The following is a 21,220-nucleotide window of genomic DNA, read 5'->3' as shown; positions in this document are numbered from 1 at the left end:
AGGTAGTTCTTTGTCCTACTTCCCCAGCTTCCTGAAGGAGATTTTGAATTATTAAAGGTTAATTGTTCTTTAAGTACTGTTACCAGAGAGGATCTTGGTTGGTAGTCACATAGGGCCATGCCAGAGTAGGCTGTGTAGACACTTTCAGAGGGAAACACAGTCCTTTGAACACAATTGCTAATTACTGTGGGAAATTTTGTGTCTCACATAGTTTGCCAAAGAATTTACTATAAAAATGCGTTATTCTTTTGTTTGCCCTAATCAAAGTCTTAGTTCTGTTGAAATTGGAGACAAAACCTGGGAGGTAAGAACGGAATGGGGTGATTACAGGACAAAAAGGTTTTGTATGACCTTTTAAGGCTAAAAATCTGATGCAATGAAAGGGATGGTCTAGAAGAGAGTTAGAACAGGGATTGCAGAAAGGAAGTGATCCAGCAGGGCAAACAACCTCCAGCCTCTACTGTCGGCTGATGTTGGATCGTGCTGAAGAAGAGACAGAGGTTGTGACAAGAGGACACAGCTTGTGCAGAGAGGGAAGCAGGAACCTGGGGAGTAATAGAACACATGACAGCTGATACAGTCTGAATAGATGGGAGAGTTAAATACAGTAGAAGGTATTGCTAATGTAAACATGATCAAGCTAAACTGTGCTTTACTACATGTTATGTAGGCATTAGCTAGTAATTTTTCGCACTACTGTGTAAGGAGCAGTAAATGAATGTTGTGACAGTATGAATATAGACTACTTGTGTTTCTGTGGGGATTTTCCATATTTGGGACTTTTCTTTGTATCTGCGTGGTTTTGATTTGTTGCTGTTTTAAGAAAGTCGGGGGGTGCAAGAGGATAAGTTTGAACAAAACAGAGTTCTTGAGCATTAAAAAAATTGCTTTATAAATCTTCCTAGTCACTCTTTATTAAGATGAGTCACTAAATAATTCTCCAGGCTGCAACAGGATTCTAATTATAGTGTGACTCGGACTGAAAAATCTGGTTACCTGTCAGATCATGATGAAAAGAAAAATCTTGTGAATGTCTCCTGTTTACGTGGAATTTCAGTTTTCACTATGAGAATCTATACTTGAAAACTAAGGCTGATGCTGCATGTCTCCTATGCCATGCCACCACAACAATAGCTTCAGCACCTACCCTTAGCTATTTTTTAATTCCCTCTCCCATGTGTCCTCAATGACATTCTTGTTGCAGTTTCCTCATGTCCTCCTTTCATTTCCAGACACTTTTACAATAGTATTTTCAGCTCAGCATTGTGACTGTATGCCCAGCACTTGCATGTCACATGCAATATATTTCATTTCCCTTATAGTGACTTGAGAGATGTATTGTTTTTGAAACCTCACTACTGTCAGATTGAAATTAACTCTGAGTTGTTGAAGGGGGAGTTGAATGATCGACAGCCTGTTCAGATGGTGAAGCTGAATACTGAGAGCTTTGTTCTCCAAACAGAAATGCAGAAACAATTGTACTGTGCATGCTTGGGGACTTGGGGACTGTAGCACCTTTGCTGATGTTCATGGCTTGCTATATGTTGTTCTTGTGTCAGATTCTCCATCACACTTGTTTTAAAAATCCCTAGATTTCTGTGGCTTTGTTCCACAACAAAAGAGGACTATGTGAAGGAACTCAGAAGGTGCAAAACTAAATTTGGGAGACACCATTTGAGAAGGAATTATACTTGCATAAATGAGAAGACCATTAAGATAGGTTGAGTAAGAACAGGGTGACAGAAATAATGTGTAAAAGATGGGAACGGAAGGAGATGATGTCATAAAGGATGAATTTCGAGTTTAAATGAGTAGAGGGAAGTATTTAGGCCTTTTTAGTTGCTGCTGAGTAATGAATTACCCAGTGCTGACTCTCCGAGTTTATTACTTTTCTCTGAAATGAGTCACAAAGTTTCCCCCTTCTGAAGTTTTCTTTGTTCTCATCCTCTACTCCCTTTTTAGTCTTAAAAGTGTTGCTATAATGAATGCTACTGATTCTGTCTCCCTCCACCTTCTGTCCTGAGCTTTTGTTATTCATTTTTTCTTTATCCTGCAGCATTTCTGCTCTCTAAACTTCCTTTGCCTCTCTGTCTTTTCATCACATATTCTCATCCTCATTCTTTCTACAGGAGCACACCATATTATTACACTCTTTCATTCTTCATATTCTCTTTATCACTTAGCTTTCTCAGCCCTTTGAGATAAAATACATCTTACACAAATCCCCCAAATTAGAGGCAGACACTTCCACTTAAGATCAGAGTTCATGACAGTTCCTACAAACCGTTACTCCAAAGGAGGAAGAGAAATTGTCGGTGTAACCCTATACCAAGTTCCTCTGAAGAGGAGCAGTTGGTCCAGTGTCTCAGTCCTTCCTTCTTGCAAGTTACGGTTTTTCTGCAGGGCTTGCTTGGTGACTTAATAGGCAGCACAGCCCCGGGCTGTGTATGTGCGTGGCCAGCTCTGCATTAGTTTCAGTTTTCTCTTCAGGAGGTTTGTAACCTTGCTGTGGGAGGGCTTCCAGCGCACAGAAATAGCTGTAGCTCTGTCTCAAATGCTGCTATATGGTCTTGGTACCCTCACAGGAAAATGCCATCCAGAGAAGTGCTCCCTTGATTCCCATCATTACAGAGGCTGCATTATCTCTTTCTGCTTATATGAGGGAAAGCATGATAATACATGTTCTTTCCCCCTCCCCCCCCCACACTCAAGAATTTCAATTTTAAGTAATGGCAGCAAAATTGTTATACGAACATCAACCTCTATGACTAACCAGGATCCTGCAGAACTCTTTATCTTGATGATTTTCCTGACTCTTATTGCAAGAAACTTCTGGAATGAACATAGAGTACATTTATTTGCTGTTTATTCTGTATCTAATGTAGTTAAGATTTTTAGATAGACTATGTAAAGTAACTTTTATATTAACATTACATCCTGTAGTGATGGTAGATATGAGTGTTCTGTTCCCCTGACATGCAGAAAAATACAAAACATTTTTTACTGATCTTCCTTATTATTCTTGTGGTTTTTGTTTGGGTTTTTTGTTTGTTTGTTTTTAATCTGATTCTAAAATGTAGGGTTATTTAGTGACTTAAGGAGTTTGTGAACTGCCTGTCTGACAGACCATCTGTTTCCCAATCCCCCTTAAGAAGGCTGACTTGGGATGCATCTTCTCTAGTGTCTGTGCTGGAAGACAGACTTTTTATATTAAGAAGTGAGTTTCTAGATATGATGACCTGAAATGTCCATGTATTAAGAGTCATCAGTTTGACTAATGGCATACCATGGCTACAGATCATCCTAAGCACCTCTTCAAAGTGTCATTTTTCCAGCTCAGTTGATTTCTGACATATCTCACTTTATCAGCCATTGAAGTGGAAATTTCATCACTCTTTTATGCTTTTTGAGTTTTTCTTAGTATTTGTTTGTAATAGGTTTTATGGGTGATTAGTTGTGTGAATTGTGAAGGATTTTTTGTGGACAGAAGATTTTCTTAATTTTTGCATATTGCACTTTGGCTTTTTAATCTACTTGTTTGCACATATCAGTTGAATTTGCTTTGGTTTTTTGCTATTAAGAGGCATCCAAATACTATACCTAATGCAATTTGTAACTAATGCAATATTTACATTAGTTTTATCTGTCAGTAATTACAGATTCAAATGAAATTATTATTACATTAAAATAATGGCACTTGCAGTCATGTGTCAGTTGAACAGCACTACTTCGATGCTATTTTCAGCAACCATTGTCAATGCTGAGAATAGGCACTGTCTTGACTCACAGCCTGTAAAATCCTCCTCTGCTCTTATTCCAGACGAAAGTTCAAGCCTGCTTCTTCTCCCCAAAATCTTAGGGTTCTTGTACTACCTGTGTTTATATATTAGTGTATCATGAAAGGAGATTTGGTCCCCATCTAAGCCAGTGTTCAGACTGTGCTTGTACTAAGGGGTCAGTGTAAAAAGGGTGATCATTCTTAATTTGTAATAATGATAATTAATAACAAACATAATAGTAATTCAATAATAATGAAGGCCTTTGCATCTGGGAATACTATGATTCTTTGGAATGCCTAAATTTTTAAATTTAGATGTTAGGAGGGAAATTTGTGATGTGTAATATTTAAGTTCCTTCCCTGGCTCTGTTTTGCTGGCCTCAGGGAGCAAAGAAGGGCTCTGCTCCAAAGAGCATGCTGCTTGCCTTACTGCTGCTTCTCCTTGTGAGACTGAGTAAGAGAGATGCTGTTTGGCCTTCCTAATAACAGTATTTCAAACTCTGTTCCTCTGTAATAAAGAAATGTACAAGTTTTATCTTCTCATTTTTTAAATATTTTCTGTTCCAACCTTGCATATATTAATGATGCTCATTATTCTCAGAACTAATTCCAATTTTGTTTTGTGTATTTTGAGATGTCTAAAATGGAGACAGACATTGAAAGGGACTATAAAACACACTATAGTAGTGTGCTGGTTTAAAAGTTAACCAGCAAGGCAAAATGAACTCAATTCAAAAGAGAGATTTATAAGTCAGAATAACAATTTATTAAAATAATGCAATAAGTACAATTATACAGACAGACAATTGGTTTTAATCCACAAAACCCAAATGTACAAACCCAGCACCCTGGGGTATGAACAAAAGTGGTGTACCTTGGCCCACCCCCCGAGTCCAAAGCAAAGGGAGAGGGAATAAACCTGCTGGTGGGAGAGCTGCTGCAGTCTGGTCAGAAGTGGTGATTGCAGTCCAGTCGAGGGTGGTGGTCTCAGCCTGGTTGGGAGCAGCGGTGGTCTGCTGTCTTCCTCTGGGTCCCACGAGAGAGAGCTCCAAGGCTCTGAAACTCCCAGTTATATACTCTCCAGTTCAGGCGGGAGTGCTCAGTCCCTCCCTCAGAGTAGGGAATTCCATAAAAGGGCATGCGGATGCTCAGTCCCTCTTATCAGAGCGGGGAATTCCATATAAGGATATCAGAGCAGGGAATTCCATAAAAGGGTACAGGAACATCTTCCCACCTTGCAGGCCTCTACTGACAGCAGTTTTTGGGAAATGGCATGGAGGCTATAGAATACACAGTTTTGGGTTACACCCATCCAGGGATGAATTGGTCCCAGCCGTTCTAACCAGGACAAGTAGATCCATAAATCAACCCAAGCAGTGACATAATATTTTCTATACAATTATCTCTCCATTTTGGTAACAAACATTTTATTTCTTACCTCTTTACTATTTCATGCCTGTGTAGATTTTTAGATATGAAAGGACATAAAATATTGAGGTATATTTAGACTTCTTAGTCAGGTACCTTGGAGTTCATTGAATCAGGTTTAATGCTGGGAGAAGGCTCTCTGAGTGAGAGATGGAGAGGGAGCACTATGTATTGCTGCTGTGTGTATTGAAGCTGCTGAATGAAATGTAATAATTTTCCATAACACTTTAAAGTCCTGCAGGCATGCTAAAGTTGTACCTGGGTGTTTTGGATAACACTGTAGCATGACCCTAATGCCTCTTTTACATCTTGGCAATTAAAATACATACTATGCTTTATGTCTGTTGTACTTTTCTATATTGCAGTGTAGAACTTTAATGTTGAGGCTTTTTTACTGTAAAAAAGGTAAGTAACTATAGTTTGGAGGGTTTTTTTTCCTTTTTACTACATTGACCTTATTTCATGTTGCAATAGGTGATTAAGAGGAACTGATGAAAGGCTGTTTTGGGGAATTTTAAATCGAGTGTAAAACTTCTAATGGGCATCAGTCAGCTTTGTATCTGAGACTTCAGTCATTGAAGCTCTCATGTTAGCTTTGACATTTGTGTGTGAATGTGCCTTGTGCTCAGTTTTGGTGTTTGCACTTGGTGTCTCTACAGCACTTAGAGTACAAGAAAGAATTTTGAGAATGTATTTGTTTTAATTATTAATTATCTGTCACTTATCTGACTTGGTAATTAAATATTGTACTAAATGTGCTAATGATGTCAGAGGTCTGCAACATACCCTGCACATAAGGCAGTGAGCTCTCTGGTCCCAGTGATCTGGTCATGACAAGAATTGCTTCTCTGGTTCTTCTGCTTCCCTTCTAAATTAGTTTGAAAGAAATATTTAAGTATTAATTTTAAAATGGGCATCTCTTTATGGTTTCGAACCGTTTTTAAAATTTGGAGTAACACTGGGAAAGTACAGTGTGAGTCTGCAATCAACTAAGCTATGTAAAGAAATGGGATGAGCATCACTATATAAGAGCTGACATGTCAGTCTGGTGATTAGCGTACACCCTCCTGTGTAATTCAGCCAGAAGCCTGTAACATGGGAGAGATCACTGAAAAGGTCATGGGAGATCCCAATGCTCAGTGACACAGATGAGCATCCTCAGTTTTTATACTTTGAAAAGTATTAGACCAAAACTTGAAGTAGTGGCATTCACCAGTTAAATCTTTTTCAATTTTCTACAGTATAAGCTGACAATTTTAGGTTAGCATTGCAACATAACATGTAGCGTTATATAGCATGGCTGTTTTGACATGCTTTTGTGAGCATGTGAGTTAGTAGTTCAATAGCTTTGTAAATATTGCTCTATGAAAATTTCTTAATTTAGTTGGAATGAAGCTGTCTGATAGGCCATAAATATTGACATATGGGCAAAAATTCCTTGCAGGTGAAGGCAAGTGTTTTTATAACATCACAAAATAAATTTAATTTTATTTCCTTTAAAATTTTAATCAGATTATTCAAATCAGTTGCTGTGCATTTGGGTAACTCCCCCAAAGATGCTGCTTTTATATTATAGGAAGCAGAGAAGAAGAAAAAAAGAAAATGTGCAGCAGTGGTTCATTTAAATCTGAAGATTTCAGTGGGAAAATTTGATAATATTTTAGCTACAGTGATCCTTACAAGAAAGAAGCTGAAGAGATGCAGTAAATGACAGTTTGGATTTTTTTGATTAAAATAGTTTTCTCAATATTTGAAAATAGTTCTCTTATTTGGGGGTTAGGGGTGTTTCTAGAAAAAAAAGGTGATGATTCATAATGGGACAAGTCTTACAAGGCCATCTGCAGGTCTTCTTTTGTTTGACTTGTCACCTCTGACTTAAACAGTAATTTAAATATCTTAAACAGCTATTTGTTTCTGTGTTCTGCAAATATATTTGTGCTCTCTCTCTTTCTGCTTGTTGTCTGATCACTGTAGAGAACATTTATTTGTAGACAGATCTTTAAGAGAGCTTTTATTCTGCCTTCTTTTAGATAGGTGCAGTAATTCACTGATGAAGTAATTTCAAAGACAGGAGCCTGAAGATGTTAACTGTTTCCTGAGACTTGCTGAGAGATACTATTAGTTTTAAAAGTTAAAGTTTACTGAAATTAAACATGTGTTTTGTATAATGCCAGATTCAAAAAGATTAGGTTCTTCAATCTTAATGGATTTTTTTTTTTTTTTCAAAAATACCCACAAAAAAACCCGCACTAGTCTTCATTATTGTGGCAGGTTAATCACTGCTAAAGTGTCTCCATAATGTGGAGTTTGAATTTTTTAACCTTTTCATTCCTTGGCTGGACAGGGAATACATAAGTCAGAGAACTGCTTTTTGAAATTTTATTGTATTTATTGACTTCTGTGGGAAACAGATCAGTACTTCTTCCATGCTACAGCAAAGATTAAATCTTTGAGGATTTCAGCTGGATATAGTAACAAAGTGTTGTGCAAAAAGTTTGATTTATTGGTTTGGATTTTGTTGTGGTTTTTTTTTAACATTATAAAGTATTTTGAAAACTTGGAAAAAAATTAAAATTATTTCCTCTTGGATGGTGAATAGTGTACATATTTTTCCTATGGAGCAATTTAGAGATCCTAGGAATTAGTGGCTCTTTCAAGTCTTGAAAGGCTTAGATAAAAGGAGAGATATGCCTCCACAAAGTTGTTACACTGCAAAAGAAATCCTGTGTGTATTTGTTAATTATTATTTTTAAATTTACAACTCAGTCTAGTGTTAATAAAATGCAAAGTTTATAAAATGCCTAAAATATTGTTTTCACATGGAAAGAACTTACATTCATTAGTCAATCAAATATTTTAAAATCTGAGTGTTTCATATACCTAAAAAGATGAGCTATGTGGGTATGCAGATATCTAAACAGTCATAAATTTAATAAATTGCTCTACTATAATACTTCTTTTTTTCTGATCATGTAGAAATATCTTTTTAACCATTTAACATTTGAAAATAAAAATAGAAGAGAAAATAAAAATAACAGCTTAAGTGAAAGTCTTTGTTACTTTTTTTAGTCTAAATTGAGATTTACATAGGTCAGGAAATGCAAAAGCTTATTTGGAAAATTTCAAAACAGAACGATAAAGGACTAACTGCCATTCACAAGCTTGAATTATAGTTCTGTAGTAAATTAAATATTCTCTAAAATATTCTAAGTGACAGCTAATTAATTTGTTTGATATTATATGTTTAAATAAGTAAAGAGATATAAAGCAACCTCATTTTTGCTGAAAAGGGTGTAAATGCAGTTTGCTGTTGCAATGTGGTATGTGCTGTAAACTGTCATTTTAATTCTACATCACAAAGGACTTGACTGATAGTACTTTGTAAAATAATCAGTTGTGTATTTTTTTTAGTTTAACTTTTCTCAGTTTTATTTTTTTACTGTTAAGCACTTGAAAGTGAGGGAAGCACTGAGGAGAAGGTTCTCCCTGAGACAAAAGAAAGAACCCTAGTATATTAAGGTATTAAACAAGAAATATCAAGGTACCAGTTTAAAAAATGCAGTTGCAAAATATTAAAATTTTTTAGATGTTTTGTCAGCTGTTTAAAGATACAAATTATATTCTTCATTTTATTTTAGGACTTCTCTTTAAAAAACAAAATCAAAATTTACAGACTGTTTCTTTCTGTCAGAAATGTAGATATTTTGGTTAAGTCTGGTTTTGAAAACTAAGTGTAATGAAATATTAAAGAAAAATAAATAGTCATAAAACTAAGATTCTTACTATAATATTCCTTAAAAACTTGAGGGAAGGAAAAACTTTTTCTGTCTTTTACAAATCAAATATTTTCTTACTTTCTAGCACAGCTTATGTAGAACATACTGGCTTGGAGACCCCTTCCTAAACATGACCTAAAATGTTTTTGTAGCCTCCTATGAAATCACGTGTTCATGTTCTTTGATGAGAACAATATTCATAGATTAGAAATTACAATAAAATTAAAGAAGTCTTAAAGTATAAAAAGAAGTATAAAAAACCAAACATTAAACCCACAAATTTCTGACAAGCAGAAGGAAGTCAAATTTGTCCTTAAAACGTACATTCTTCTCATAAGAACAGAAAACAGCTTACATACAATTAAATTAAGGCAAGTAACACATTCCTAAAGCTGAAAAAGTACTTTTTTCCCACCAAGTTCTCAGTCTGCTTTTGATCTTCTAATCTGTTGCGTAAAATTCAGTAGTATTGTGTTGTTGTTCACAAGAATTTCTTTGTTCATGCTTTAGATCAGGGTAGCTTGTGCATGGAACTCTGGGAAGTCTTGCAGATGTGCACAGAAGTGCTTCTCACTCATTGTTGAGCAGATCTTTCTTTCTTTCTCTTCCAGACAGTTAGGGAGCAATTACAGCAATTAGAGATCATTGTAACACATCAGTGGTTGTCTTTCTAATTTTATTATAGGTGAATGTAAGCTGAATGTAGAGAAGACTTCCAAATAAGCTGGACTGATGTGCACAGAGAAGGAATGAAGTATGGATGTGAAGGAACGTAGGCCTTATTGCTCCCTGACAAAGAGCAGACGGGACAAGGAGCGGCGCTATACAAATTCTTCTGCAGAAAATGAGGAGTGCAGAGTGCCCACGCAGAAGTCTTACAGCTCCAGTGAAACCTTGAAAGCTTTTGATCATGATTCCTCTAGGTTGCTGTATGGAAACCGGGTAAAAGATTTGGTCCACAGAGAAGCAGATGAGTATACCAGACAAGGTAGGCAAGATGTTTTAATTCAGAGTGTGTAAATTCATTAATTCCAAGGCATTCTTGCTGCAGGAAGAGCATGCCATTATATCAGTTTCATCAGTTTTGGTAATATTCTACACATATTGTACACTTTGCTTGTATCTCCCGAAATGCTTACAAATATAAGGAAGCATTTTGTATTATCTTTGAAATAAATAATATATGATGCATAGGAAGTAAATGGCCCGTGTTGGGCAATGGGTCAGTGACAATATTGCAGAGTCGTGTGAAGCATTCAGGCCTTAAAATTCAAAAACTAGAGCCCCAGTTAATCAGCTCATTTACAGATTTCCCAAAAGTTTGACACTCCTGTATATCTAAAATGTAAATAGCTTTAAAATTAATAAAAAATAAACAAATACGACTGTTTCAAGAAGGCCAAGCCCTATGAATAGGTTTGTGGAAACAGTATGTGTGGATGAGCATCCAAATAATGCATTAGCTCAGTGCCTTTATCTTCTAGCTCACAAGGGCAGTAACAGAGCTCTGTACAGTGAGTAAGGTGAATTAATTCACAATTTATGCATTTGAGTGTGTTGGAGGATTTTTTTAGTGGATATCTATGATACCTAACCAGATGCTAACAGATTGCTAAGACTCAATGTTGGATTTTCAGGCCCATCACTAGAAAGACATGAGAAGTCTAAATATCCATGGAGTTGCTGTGATCCTGGGCATCGTGCCGTAACTGACTGTACTTAAGCAGAGGGTTAAGACTAGATGATCTCAAGAGGTCCCTTTGGACCTCAGTGATTCTGAGAGATTGAACTTGGCTCAGGTTAGGGTTCAGCACTTATGCATCACTATTGGATTCAAAACTGTAGTGTTGGGAATTGACATTTTTACATTTCTACAACTAAGCTACTTTATTATAAGGAGGGGAAAAAAAAAGTTAGAAAATGTGTAGAGTACTGCAGCCCAGTTATCTAAAAGTATAAACCTAGGCCCAGGGCTGTGTGAACCTAAGCCTCAGTCTTCTGTTTAAATCTATCCTCTCTTTTATGCAGAAACAAGAATAGATTTAGGTATGGAAAAATAAATTTTTCTTCTTGTGAGGAAGTCCTTAGTTTTAATTTTAGAATGCTTAAAATTATTTTCCCCATTGGTGTCTTTTCTTTGTTCCACATAGAATAACTACGTTAGAATGAGAACTGGGCAGGTGGTGTTGACTTTTTTATCTACCAATGTTTGTAAGGCAAATAAAAATATTTCTCTTAGGCTTACGTAGCTGAGGCTTGCTGCTACTGTAGTCTACTTTCTGCTGTTTATTTTTGGTTCCTGTGATGTGTTGAAACTTCAGGTCATCACTATTTTCTAGTTTTCAGGTCATTAGTCACCTTGACATCATTACTTTTATAAGGTAAAGTCAAGAGGAAGTTTTCTAAGACCTGTACTGTAGGCACTTTCTTAGTACTAGTGAAGAAATTATATCAAAACGGGCACCATTTATTTAATGAATTCATAAACTATTGCCTGAATAGAGTGCTATTCTTTTTTAAATAGCAATAAAAAATTGGAAGAAGTTATGTGGTCTGGCATATGATATATGGTGGTGCACTGGGCCTTGGGTTTTTTTTCCTCCTCACTCTCTTCAGAAAAGCACATAGTATTTAGCCAATACTTATTGCCCAATATGCAATAAATTATATGTCTATAGGCCTAAAATGGTCGTCTGGGATGTATAATGTCCTCTTCACCTTTCAGTGGTCTCAGCACTGTCATCTATGCCCACTTGATTTCCCTCATGATCCTTTCCATTCTTTTTTATCACTTACTGGCTTTCTGTAATGCATGCTGGTGTGGCACCTTTGGGGACTACCTGCAGGTTTGACAGAGTCAGGTAATAAAGGGCTTGTTTTGCAGTCCTAACTAGTGTATTCCTTTGATTGATCTTTGTCTGAGAATTTTCAGCTTCTGGCATGGGATGTATTTTGTGGAAAAGGTCTTGAAGGTCATTCCAGAGGATTTTAAATAATATATAAAACATGCTTCCTTGTGGTTTTGGGTTTTTTCCCTCCTCTACCTAGAAATGAGTATAGATATGTGGCTTTGTTGACAGCCTGCTAAATCAACAAGAATTAAATCTATAAGAAAAAAGGCAAGTTTTAATAAATAACTTTAATTGGGAACTTATTTTAAAATTAATCATGATCAATGTTTCACTTTTTTTGGCCCAGACTGTGTAAAATAACAATATGAAATTTCCAGTGTCCTCGGGAAAGTTACTGGAGCAGTTATGCAAGTTTCTCAAGTCTCTCCAATGTGGAAGAATTAGAAATGTCTGTCTTTTTTTTTTATAAACGATATTTTAGGGTAAAGCCTTTCAAAGCTTTCTGCTAATGAATCAGAACTTTCCCACCTTTTCTTCCTGAGTTGATTCAGTACACGTCTTTGTGCTTCCTGCTTCCCAAAATCCGAAGGCAGGAACTCAGAAAGGGATACTGCTGTTGGAGTTAGGTGAGCTTTGTTTAGTGGTAGCTTTATGCCATGAGATCTTTACTTGTGGAGAGGAGATTCTCCTGTTGTCAGGAGAATCAGTTACAGGATCTTTTTCCTCATCTGTTGAATTTTGTTTGCTTTAGATTAATTGTATCAATAGAAATAAGAGTCTAAAAATATTTGTTTGTCACTATAATTCTAAAAACAGCATTTAAAATATATTGTACAATATTTAAACATGAAACTGTTATATAAATGGGATTATCTTGTCACTTTTGAACCCAATTGACAAGATTGAAAGAGCAGGTGTGCTTGTTTAGGAAATTGTAGATACTTCTATTCAACATGCTTTCAGGTAATGTCAATGAGAGGTTTCCTTCCATTTTTCTAAAGCCTCTTCATCTGTTGCAAAACTGTTTTATTTTTTAAAAGCTTTAGATAAGGATTATTTAACCTACTCTTTTTAGAACTTTTAAATCAGTTTTTTATATTTTCTTAGTTTATAAACCCCACATAAGTATGAAAAAAAAATTGATAAGCCTGTGAATACTTAAACTCAGCACCCAGCCATGTAAATGAAGGCTATGAGCTTTTTTTCTTAAAAGGAGTTTTAAGATAGATACTCAATTTTATATTGCATGTTGGAGAATATACCTAATCTCATGCTTGACAATGGATGAAGCTCAATGAAATACTATTTACTTTCCTAGATGTGATGATATGGTTGTTTGCTGTTTATGTATTAGGGGGGAAGAAGACACTAATTTTCTTACACTTTGAAGTATCCAACTATAAAGAGCAGCTGATTTAAATGTACAGCTTCTCTAATTGAATTTAGCAACCCAAATGCTTGTAGTTGATCATGAGTCCCTGCCTATGGCCTCTTCCAACCCAAACCATTCTGTGATTGATTCTATGATTGCATATTGCATTATGCCCAACTCTTGCTGAATTCAGGATTAAAGCTGACTGTATGAAGTTGAATTTCTGTACAGAGAAAAATTCCTGTGTTTAGAAAATTAAACTACTGTGTGAAGTGATATAAAGTACAGAGAGACTGCTATACAAAAACATCTGAAAGTATGACATGACTATGGTGTGGGTGGGAAGGACTGTAGAATATAGAAAGCAGTATTTTTGAAATTTTATTTGGAAAAAATAATTGGAAGTAATAATATAACAATATTAAAATAATTTGAAAGAGATCATGAATCAAACCTGGACTCAGAAGGACTGAAAAAATTTTATATTATTAGTAAGAAAAATGCAGGCAGGCAAAACCTGTGTTTTATTTACCATCAGATACATGTTAAGGGGAAGAGAGGAATACTCAATATCTCTCAGGTAGTCATTATTCCATTTCAAAGATTTTTGTTGTTGCAGAAGAGTATAGTGGTCCTATAGAGTGATTCATGTATCATGTCAGTGAGTTTTTTCACAGGAGCAAGAGGCTGAACCATAAGCACAGGTGGCAGGATGCAGTGCAGATTTGTGAGTGTTCGTCATTCCTCACAAAATAATCAGAGCACTTTTTGCAAACTGTGTGCATTGAAAAGCTGAGCTGCTGGGCACCTTTTTCTGTTAGAAGACCCAATGAGATAGTGCAGGTTTTGTTAATTTTTTACTTTTTGGAAACTTGGATCAAATATGGTTTATACTGCAGGTAAAGGTATTTGGTCTTTTTAGATAGCTGTGAGAATGAGTTCGCTGTGTTTATCAGGCAAACAATTTATTGTCAGCCAAGCTAAAAGAGAGACTGAATGTACCAAACGAGTAAAGAAAAAGAATTCCTTTCCTTCACAAGTCCACCCTGGATCATTGATACCAGGGTGCTAAAAAGCAAAGCCATTTACAGTACAATACAGTGTGTGGGTATATCACAGCTATTGTTCAGCTGCTATTCCCATGATAATTAGATTTAGGTGCTGGAAAAATATCACCATTCACCAAAAGAGGGACCTGAAGCAGTGATATATATGACAATTTTATTTTATTATATAAGATATTAAACACGGTCAAAAATACATTTTTAAGACTTCAGAAACATGAACCTTGATTGCAGCTTCTATCCTAATGTAATATGACTCCAAAGTCTATTGCTTTTTAATACTAGTTGCTCAAAATGAATTATTTGGATAGCAAAATGTTTAATCTTTTTAGTCACCATAAATGTCAACTGTAGGATTAAAGAATTTAAATGGTCACATTTTTAAACCTAAAGCTTGAGTAGTTTAAAGCAACCTGTCTGAAGCAGGGGAAGGATAGATACCCAAGACCATTTTTGATTTTCCACTACCTATGCCTTAGTGGTGAGCTGATTTTTGACTATTTAGTAGGCAAGTGATCCTCAAGAACTGAATCAGCTTGCCTTGCAGGTTATTTACACAAAGGTATGAAATAATGTATTAGTGACTTTGTGATCTCCCAGTGAGCAGATTAATTACCATTCAGTGACATGTCAAGCGCTGTCTCTCAAAATCGGAGGCACATATTAGAATTAGTGTTTTATGTTTTCTGGCTGCAGTGCAAGATGTGTCCTAATTGTTGTCATGAGAGATCCTTTTTTGTTATGCTAAAACATGGCCACCTGCAGTGTCTGCCTGATTTCAGTGAGTAACTTCTGTAAGCAGCATACAGTGCCAGTATGTTCTGGATAATTTTGTGGCCTTGAGCTAAGCACATAACCTTCTGCCAGAGGTTTTTTTTTTTTCCTTTTTTTACCATCTGTATTATAGGAATAATACCACCTACCCACCTCACAGGCATGTTGGGAAGATTAATTAGTTTATGTTTGCAAAATGCTTTGAAGATGAAAAGCACTGCAAGTGCTAAGTAGTCTTATAATCTCGTGTTGCTATACTAGTTACTTAAAGCAACAATAAGAAGTTAATTGGTTTTCAGGTTCCAGGTGATAAGGATCTGTTGACTTTTAAAGTTACTCTATTAGCTACAAAGTGGTACTAGGAAAAACATTTCTCTTTTTTTTGATTAGAAGTATATTTAACTCTCAGTGATATGCACACATGCTCTAAGGTATTCATCTAGTTGAAATTGGCCCCTTGTGAGCCATGGCCTGTGTATGAGCTACAGATCCAGAGACAAAGGGCAGTTGTGATTCTCCAGGGAGAAATCAACCTTGGTTATCAGCAGTAGACTGCTTGATCAGGCATTTCTATGCGCCTACTACAGGTCCGTAGAGTAAAAACCTTGTCTTCCAATAGTCCAGTTGCAAAATAGGAGAGTTAAGTTCTTGATCATAATGATTAAGGGTTTATAAGATGAGCAAGGGGCCTTCGCAAGGATTTTCAACGTCATGGAAAGGAAGATACTGTAGAAGGTCTGTAATCCTTTTATATCTTTCTTGTATCATATATATCTTTCTTGTATCATATACTGAGATGTATGAGATGCTTCTGATGCTTCTGTTCATAATAAAAGCTAAACTGAGGACTAGGGAGATGAATGGATCACATGCATGGCTATGAAAGATGAGTTCAGGATGTTAACATCTATGGAGAGAATAAAGCCAGAAATGTGTGTGGTTAGAGATGGGGTGAAGGGAGAATGAGAGAGGCTGAAGAGTCCTGTCTCTGCTGGCTGTTGATTTAGTGCTTAGGGCTGAGATTCAGGGCTGGAGGCCAAGCTGTGAGTGATTGCTTATTCCATCAGTGGCAAATAAATGCATAAAGTGAAACAGAGATGTAAAATAGGAGTGATTCCTCAGAAAGTTCCATGATACTTTCTGAAATTAGTTTGTAAAGTGTCACAACTTACTGGCTTGAGAGATAGTACTCTGTGTTACTGAGCTTATTAAAGCCAATTGAGGAAATGGCAAAGCCAAGGGAACATATTTGCTTCAAGCTTTGTTTTTCTGCTTTTTTGTTTTGCAGTGCCATAAATATCTCTGAGTCATAAATCCCTTCTTGTTTTCAGCATAATGGACATTTTGTTAGAACATCTAAATTAGGACACTGCTACACTACATTTATTATGGGGGTTTACAGAGTGGAAAACGTCTTGAGGGGTTGTGATGGGTAGAGCAATAGAGGGCATGAGAGGTTTTCATTTCTGCAGAAGTTTTTGGGTCTGTATTCTGTGTTGTGGTTTGCATTTAGCTGCAGTGATGGTCTGAGCACCTCACTCTGTCCATGCATTGAAGAGTCAGTTTCCGTACTTGTGGGATACTTCTGTATGAAATTCCACAAATTGAAATGTATAGGCTGCTTTGAATAGGTGTGTTGGGTTTTTCCTTTATGCCAGTTCATAGCCTGTAGAACTAATCAAGTTTTCTACTATGCAGAGGGTCTATCTGCTCGCTTGTGGAGGCGAACATGCTTTTCCCTCATGCTATTCATCCCCATATGGAGGAAGAGCAGTAAACCTGAGCTCTAGTTTGCATGCTTCTCTTCATGCTGCCTCCTTCCACGTCTCCTTCTTTCCTGATTTCAAGCTTTATGTCATGTTATTAGCATTGTACTGACTTAAATGTGGCAGTTCATACCTGTCAGATCTGTGGTTGTAGGCTCTTTGCATACCGGATATCCATACATTGCTTACCTTTGGGTCATATTTTCTTCACATCTATTAAATTTAGGCTTTATTCTTATCTTGTAATAAATAGTTGCTAGGATGTTGATAATTTGGTCTCAGGATACAAAGATTAAGAGAGAGGTCTAAAATGTCTATACTGTCACTCTGCTCATGATCAAGACTTTGTGTTCTTTGCCACTCATGGAGTTGTATTTCTTTTCTAAATCTTCGAATCCTTTTTTCCCCTCTTGCAGCCCGTGATCAGGACAGCTGTGTTAGTTTGTCTCAATTTGGTTCGTATGTTATGTAATTGTAGAAATAAAATCAGATTTTTATATAAAATCCCCAATTTGGAACCATAATGTTTAAATTATTAATTCCCTTACTGGAACATGTCTTCTGTAGCTTTGAAGCTTTGAACTGTGCAATTGTGAAATTATTTTCAGCTGACTTTAATCTTACTCTTCAATAACTTCAGAAGGGCTTGACAAACAGTCTTTATCCCTATACTGGTTTAAGCAGTGTTTCTTATGTTCTAGTCTGTGGATTAGTAGTGAAGATCCCCTGCCACCTCAAGCCTAGCAGGGAATAAAGTTATGAGTTTCCCATTCTGCACTGGAAAACCAGTGGCAAGATGATACTGTTTTGTTCACATCAGTTCTCTATATCAAAAAATAAAAACTTTCCCAGGCTATTTTTTCAATCAGTGTCTCCTTGTGGTTCTATAGTAATAAAAATACATGGCTGGTTTAAATAACAGGTTTAAAATACTTTATTTCTCACAAATGTATGTATGTACTTTTTTTCCCCCAAGAATTGACTTGGGTTTTGAGTATTGCATAAAGCTCTTCTATAAAGAGTTGCACAGTAAGTACAGCTCAGAGAACTTACAGTATCTGTCACTAGGCTTTTCAGAAGTCTCCAAGACCATGACTTATGGCCCCAAATGCTTTTGTAAGTCCATGAGGAATGGGAGAACTGTGTGGTAATATTTTTTGAGAATAACGAGAATTTGAAAACTATATGCACGCTCAATGAGATTTAATATATTTTAATGCTCTTTGTTATTATGCAGTTTACTGGATATATTAGAGAAACAACTGTGTTTCATACGAATCTTACAGCTCCACTCCAAGTCACATGATGACAAAAAAAGGAGGTTAAGATGGAAGAGTGAATAGAGCGGAAAGGTCAAGAAGGGGAGATTAAGGGGTGACAAGGAAGATGGTTGTGACGAGTGAAAAGAAAAACAGGAATTAAGAACAAGAGGAAATGTGATACAGTGGATTAGGATGGTTTAAATTTCACAGATAATTTTCTCAAAAGCAAAAGAAAAAAATCAGTCTGAAGTAATAACAAAATACTATACTGAGTCAGAAAGAAAACGTTAACATAGGCAAAGCTCGTTGCTTGTCATTCTTCACTGCAATTTCTTGCATCCTAGCGAACAGAATTCTGCAAGTATAGCTTTGAAAACTCCTCTTAACTAAATATATTGTGACGTTTGTGTGACAGAATGGTTGTATCACATCCATTAGACATCCTCTCTTTTGTATAATTGCATTCTACCCACCTAACATTCTGACTTCTGGAGGCAGCATTTGTACGCTTCTTGTCAGAGTTTTCTAGAGCATCCAAGGTATCAGTTTTGCTATTTAAAAAAAAAACAAACCCTTCATCCTTTCATTTCCAGCAAATCTGTGATTCTACTATACATTTATTTCCATTTCTATGTCCTTCCTCTCAAGACCTTTCCTTACAATGGACCTCATTGTAAGTAAGTGTGTCACACTGTCTTTGCCCCAGTAAATGGAAAACAACATTTTCAAAGAAGTTGCATATTTTCCCTTAAGAAATCAGCTAGAATTGGCATTTGGAAGATGATGATTCTTATTAAACCAGTCCAGCTTTTCTTTGATGACCTAGGAAGATGACATCTACCCCATATTCTTATTGGTCCTGTAGTGACTACTTAATACCCTGCAAATAAAAGGGTCAGTTTTACTGCCTACTATCATATTAAAAGAAGCTACTTTTTGCATTTTGACTAGCATGCAATTGAACACTGTATTTTTTCAGGAATTAATAAAGTGAATAGACTAGCTCGTTTGCATTTAAAAGAGCCATTTCTTCATACTTGTCATGTATATGAGTTAGGATGGCAAAGTACTGTTGAATTAGGTCAGTAGTGTTGAGCTCTTGGTTGTACAGACATGATGAAGCATTTCAAATATGGTGCAGCTGTGTTCTGGCTTGTGCTTTTTAGAAAGTGTTCGGAGGTATTGAGAATGAGCTCTGCATCAAGAGCTTCAGTAGGAAAAACATATCCCCTGTATAGTGTCTAAATATGAAATCAAAAGGAAGTAAGTACTTTGCCCATATCAGAATGGCAGAAAGCAGTATGGTCCTGCAAGAGCCAAACTAAACAGAATTTTGAGTATGTACTTGGATAGATTTGGGACTTCTGCCTTTTTGGTACTGTCTGTCCTGTTAGGACAAGACCAAGGTCAGCAAAGGCACTAACACTATAATTCCTCTGGTTTAAAAACTAGGGGAGTGGGTGTATTTTTATGCTAACTAGGCAGGTGCTTGGGAGGCTTTTCAGATTTATATTTTTCTTTCCCTCTTTTTCAAAATAATCTACTGTTGCTAAAAGCTGACTTGTCAATTTATCAGGGGTTAATGAATTAGTAAAGCCAGTGCTGATGTTTGGAGATGCTGACAAATTTTCTTTTGGCAATTTTTTTTGTTCATTCCTTCTGTTTGTTTCTTTCACCTTTTCACAGTTTTTAAGATAATATCTCTGTGTACGTATTTAGTATAGATCCAACTTAGAGCAAGGACTGATAACTGAAGAAACATGGGATCTTTTCTTTTGGTTAGTAGTTCTCTTCAAAAACCCGTTTCCACACATAACATTTCCGATTTGAAGGTGAAGTTATTACAGATATCTTTAAATGACTTCCCCAGTTTAGGCCAGGGAAACAAATGTGGCACAAGTGCAGCAGCTTTCAGTTTAATTCTAGCTTTTAACTTCTGACTTTCTAGAGTAATACTTCATTTCTGAATACATCAAACTTGCTTTTAGCAATATTTGATTAAACTAAAAAAAAAATCACTTCCATTTCTAGACAATATAACCATTATGATTCTGGCAGAGAAATATATATATATACAGTCTTTTAAGAATAATAATTATAAATATTGACTATATATATTATAAGTAGTTGGTATACATACAAAAAAGTATGTATTTAACTTATTTAACCAATCGTATGTGGATCGTTGCTTACACAGAAAGTAGTTACAACATAAGAGGTAGGCTTGTATGGTTACTGTTGGCAAATGCTGTGTTTTTAGAAGTGATTGCTGCAGAAGCTTCTGAAAATTTTTTTTAGAGTTACTAATTAATTTTATTCTTGTGTACACAAATTGGGGATGTCAGCAGTCCTTACAATAGCCATTAATTGATATTCCTAGACAAGAGAAATGTAGTATCTAATGGTTGAGTGGTGGTAAACAACATTATTGTCGGGTTTTAAAATGTAGCTTCATGACACATCACCTCAAATAGTCCAAAACCCCCAAAGATGTCTCCAGAACAAGTCTCCTTGAAATGTTGCATCTAATTTTGTTTAATACCTTTTTGAAGGAAAGGAAAAAACCCACAAAGCATTATGCCTATCTGTTTATTCTGTGCCTACATTTTCTTCTTAGGAATTAGTTCATTACACTGGCCAAACTGTTTTTAAATCTTTATGAACTCTTGAGGCACTTACTGTCAGTGGGAGAAATTGCAAATGTGTGTATAGTATAAGAAACTGATGATTAAATCCCTGACATGGAAGTCATTCTGGAAAGGTTAATTAGAAAATCTACGAACACAAGAAGAACATCCTCTCTTCATGCTCTTTTTTCCCCACTAAGCTCCTACAACCTCATTTTCAGCTTTTATTTTGATTTCATAGTATTATTCATTATCAGGTAAAAGCTCCCAGCTACTCTGCTACCCACTAGGTCTAGGTCCCAGCTGTGTTCAGCTTCCCCTGGAACCTGAAAGATTTCCCGTTTTCATTGCTCAGGAGTCTTAAGGTGATGTAAAATTTTTCTATTACATATATATAATTTCCTTTGGGATATAAATTCCTACAAGAATAAATATTTTTATTTTTCCAGATCAACTTTTCTGTTTGGCTTTTGTGGATTGTTTGGGGTTTTTTTGTTTTGTTTTTTCATTTGTGTAGGCAA

General features: G+C 36.0%; 1 protein-coding gene across 4 annotated transcripts in view; it reads left to right on the top strand.

Annotated features, from left to right (window-relative positions):
- The window catches only part of TENM3 (teneurin transmembrane protein 3), a 1,346,985-nt gene that overhangs the window by 1,013,920 nt on the left and 311,845 nt on the right, over positions 1 to 21,220 (top strand). For all 4 annotated transcript variants that reach the window (XM_027676660.1, XM_027676662.1, XM_027676663.1 and 1 more), the window contains one exon: positions 9,668 to 9,970. In XM_027676660.1, coding sequence (XP_027532461.1) covers positions 9,739 to 9,970 — 232 coding nt within the window. In that variant the 5' untranslated portion in view covers positions 9,668 to 9,738. The remainder of the gene's footprint in view (positions 1 to 9,667; positions 9,971 to 21,220) is intronic.

Source organism: Neopelma chrysocephalum, unplaced genomic scaffold (assembly GCF_003984885.1).
Source record: "Neopelma chrysocephalum unplaced genomic scaffold, ASM398488v2 Primary Assembly neopelma1_42, whole genome shotgun sequence".
In the NCBI taxonomy this organism is placed as follows: Eukaryota; Metazoa; Chordata; class Aves; order Passeriformes; family Pipridae; genus Neopelma; species Neopelma chrysocephalum.
Note: the sequence above shows the minus strand (reverse complement) of the source record. Positions and strands in the feature narration are given on the sequence as shown.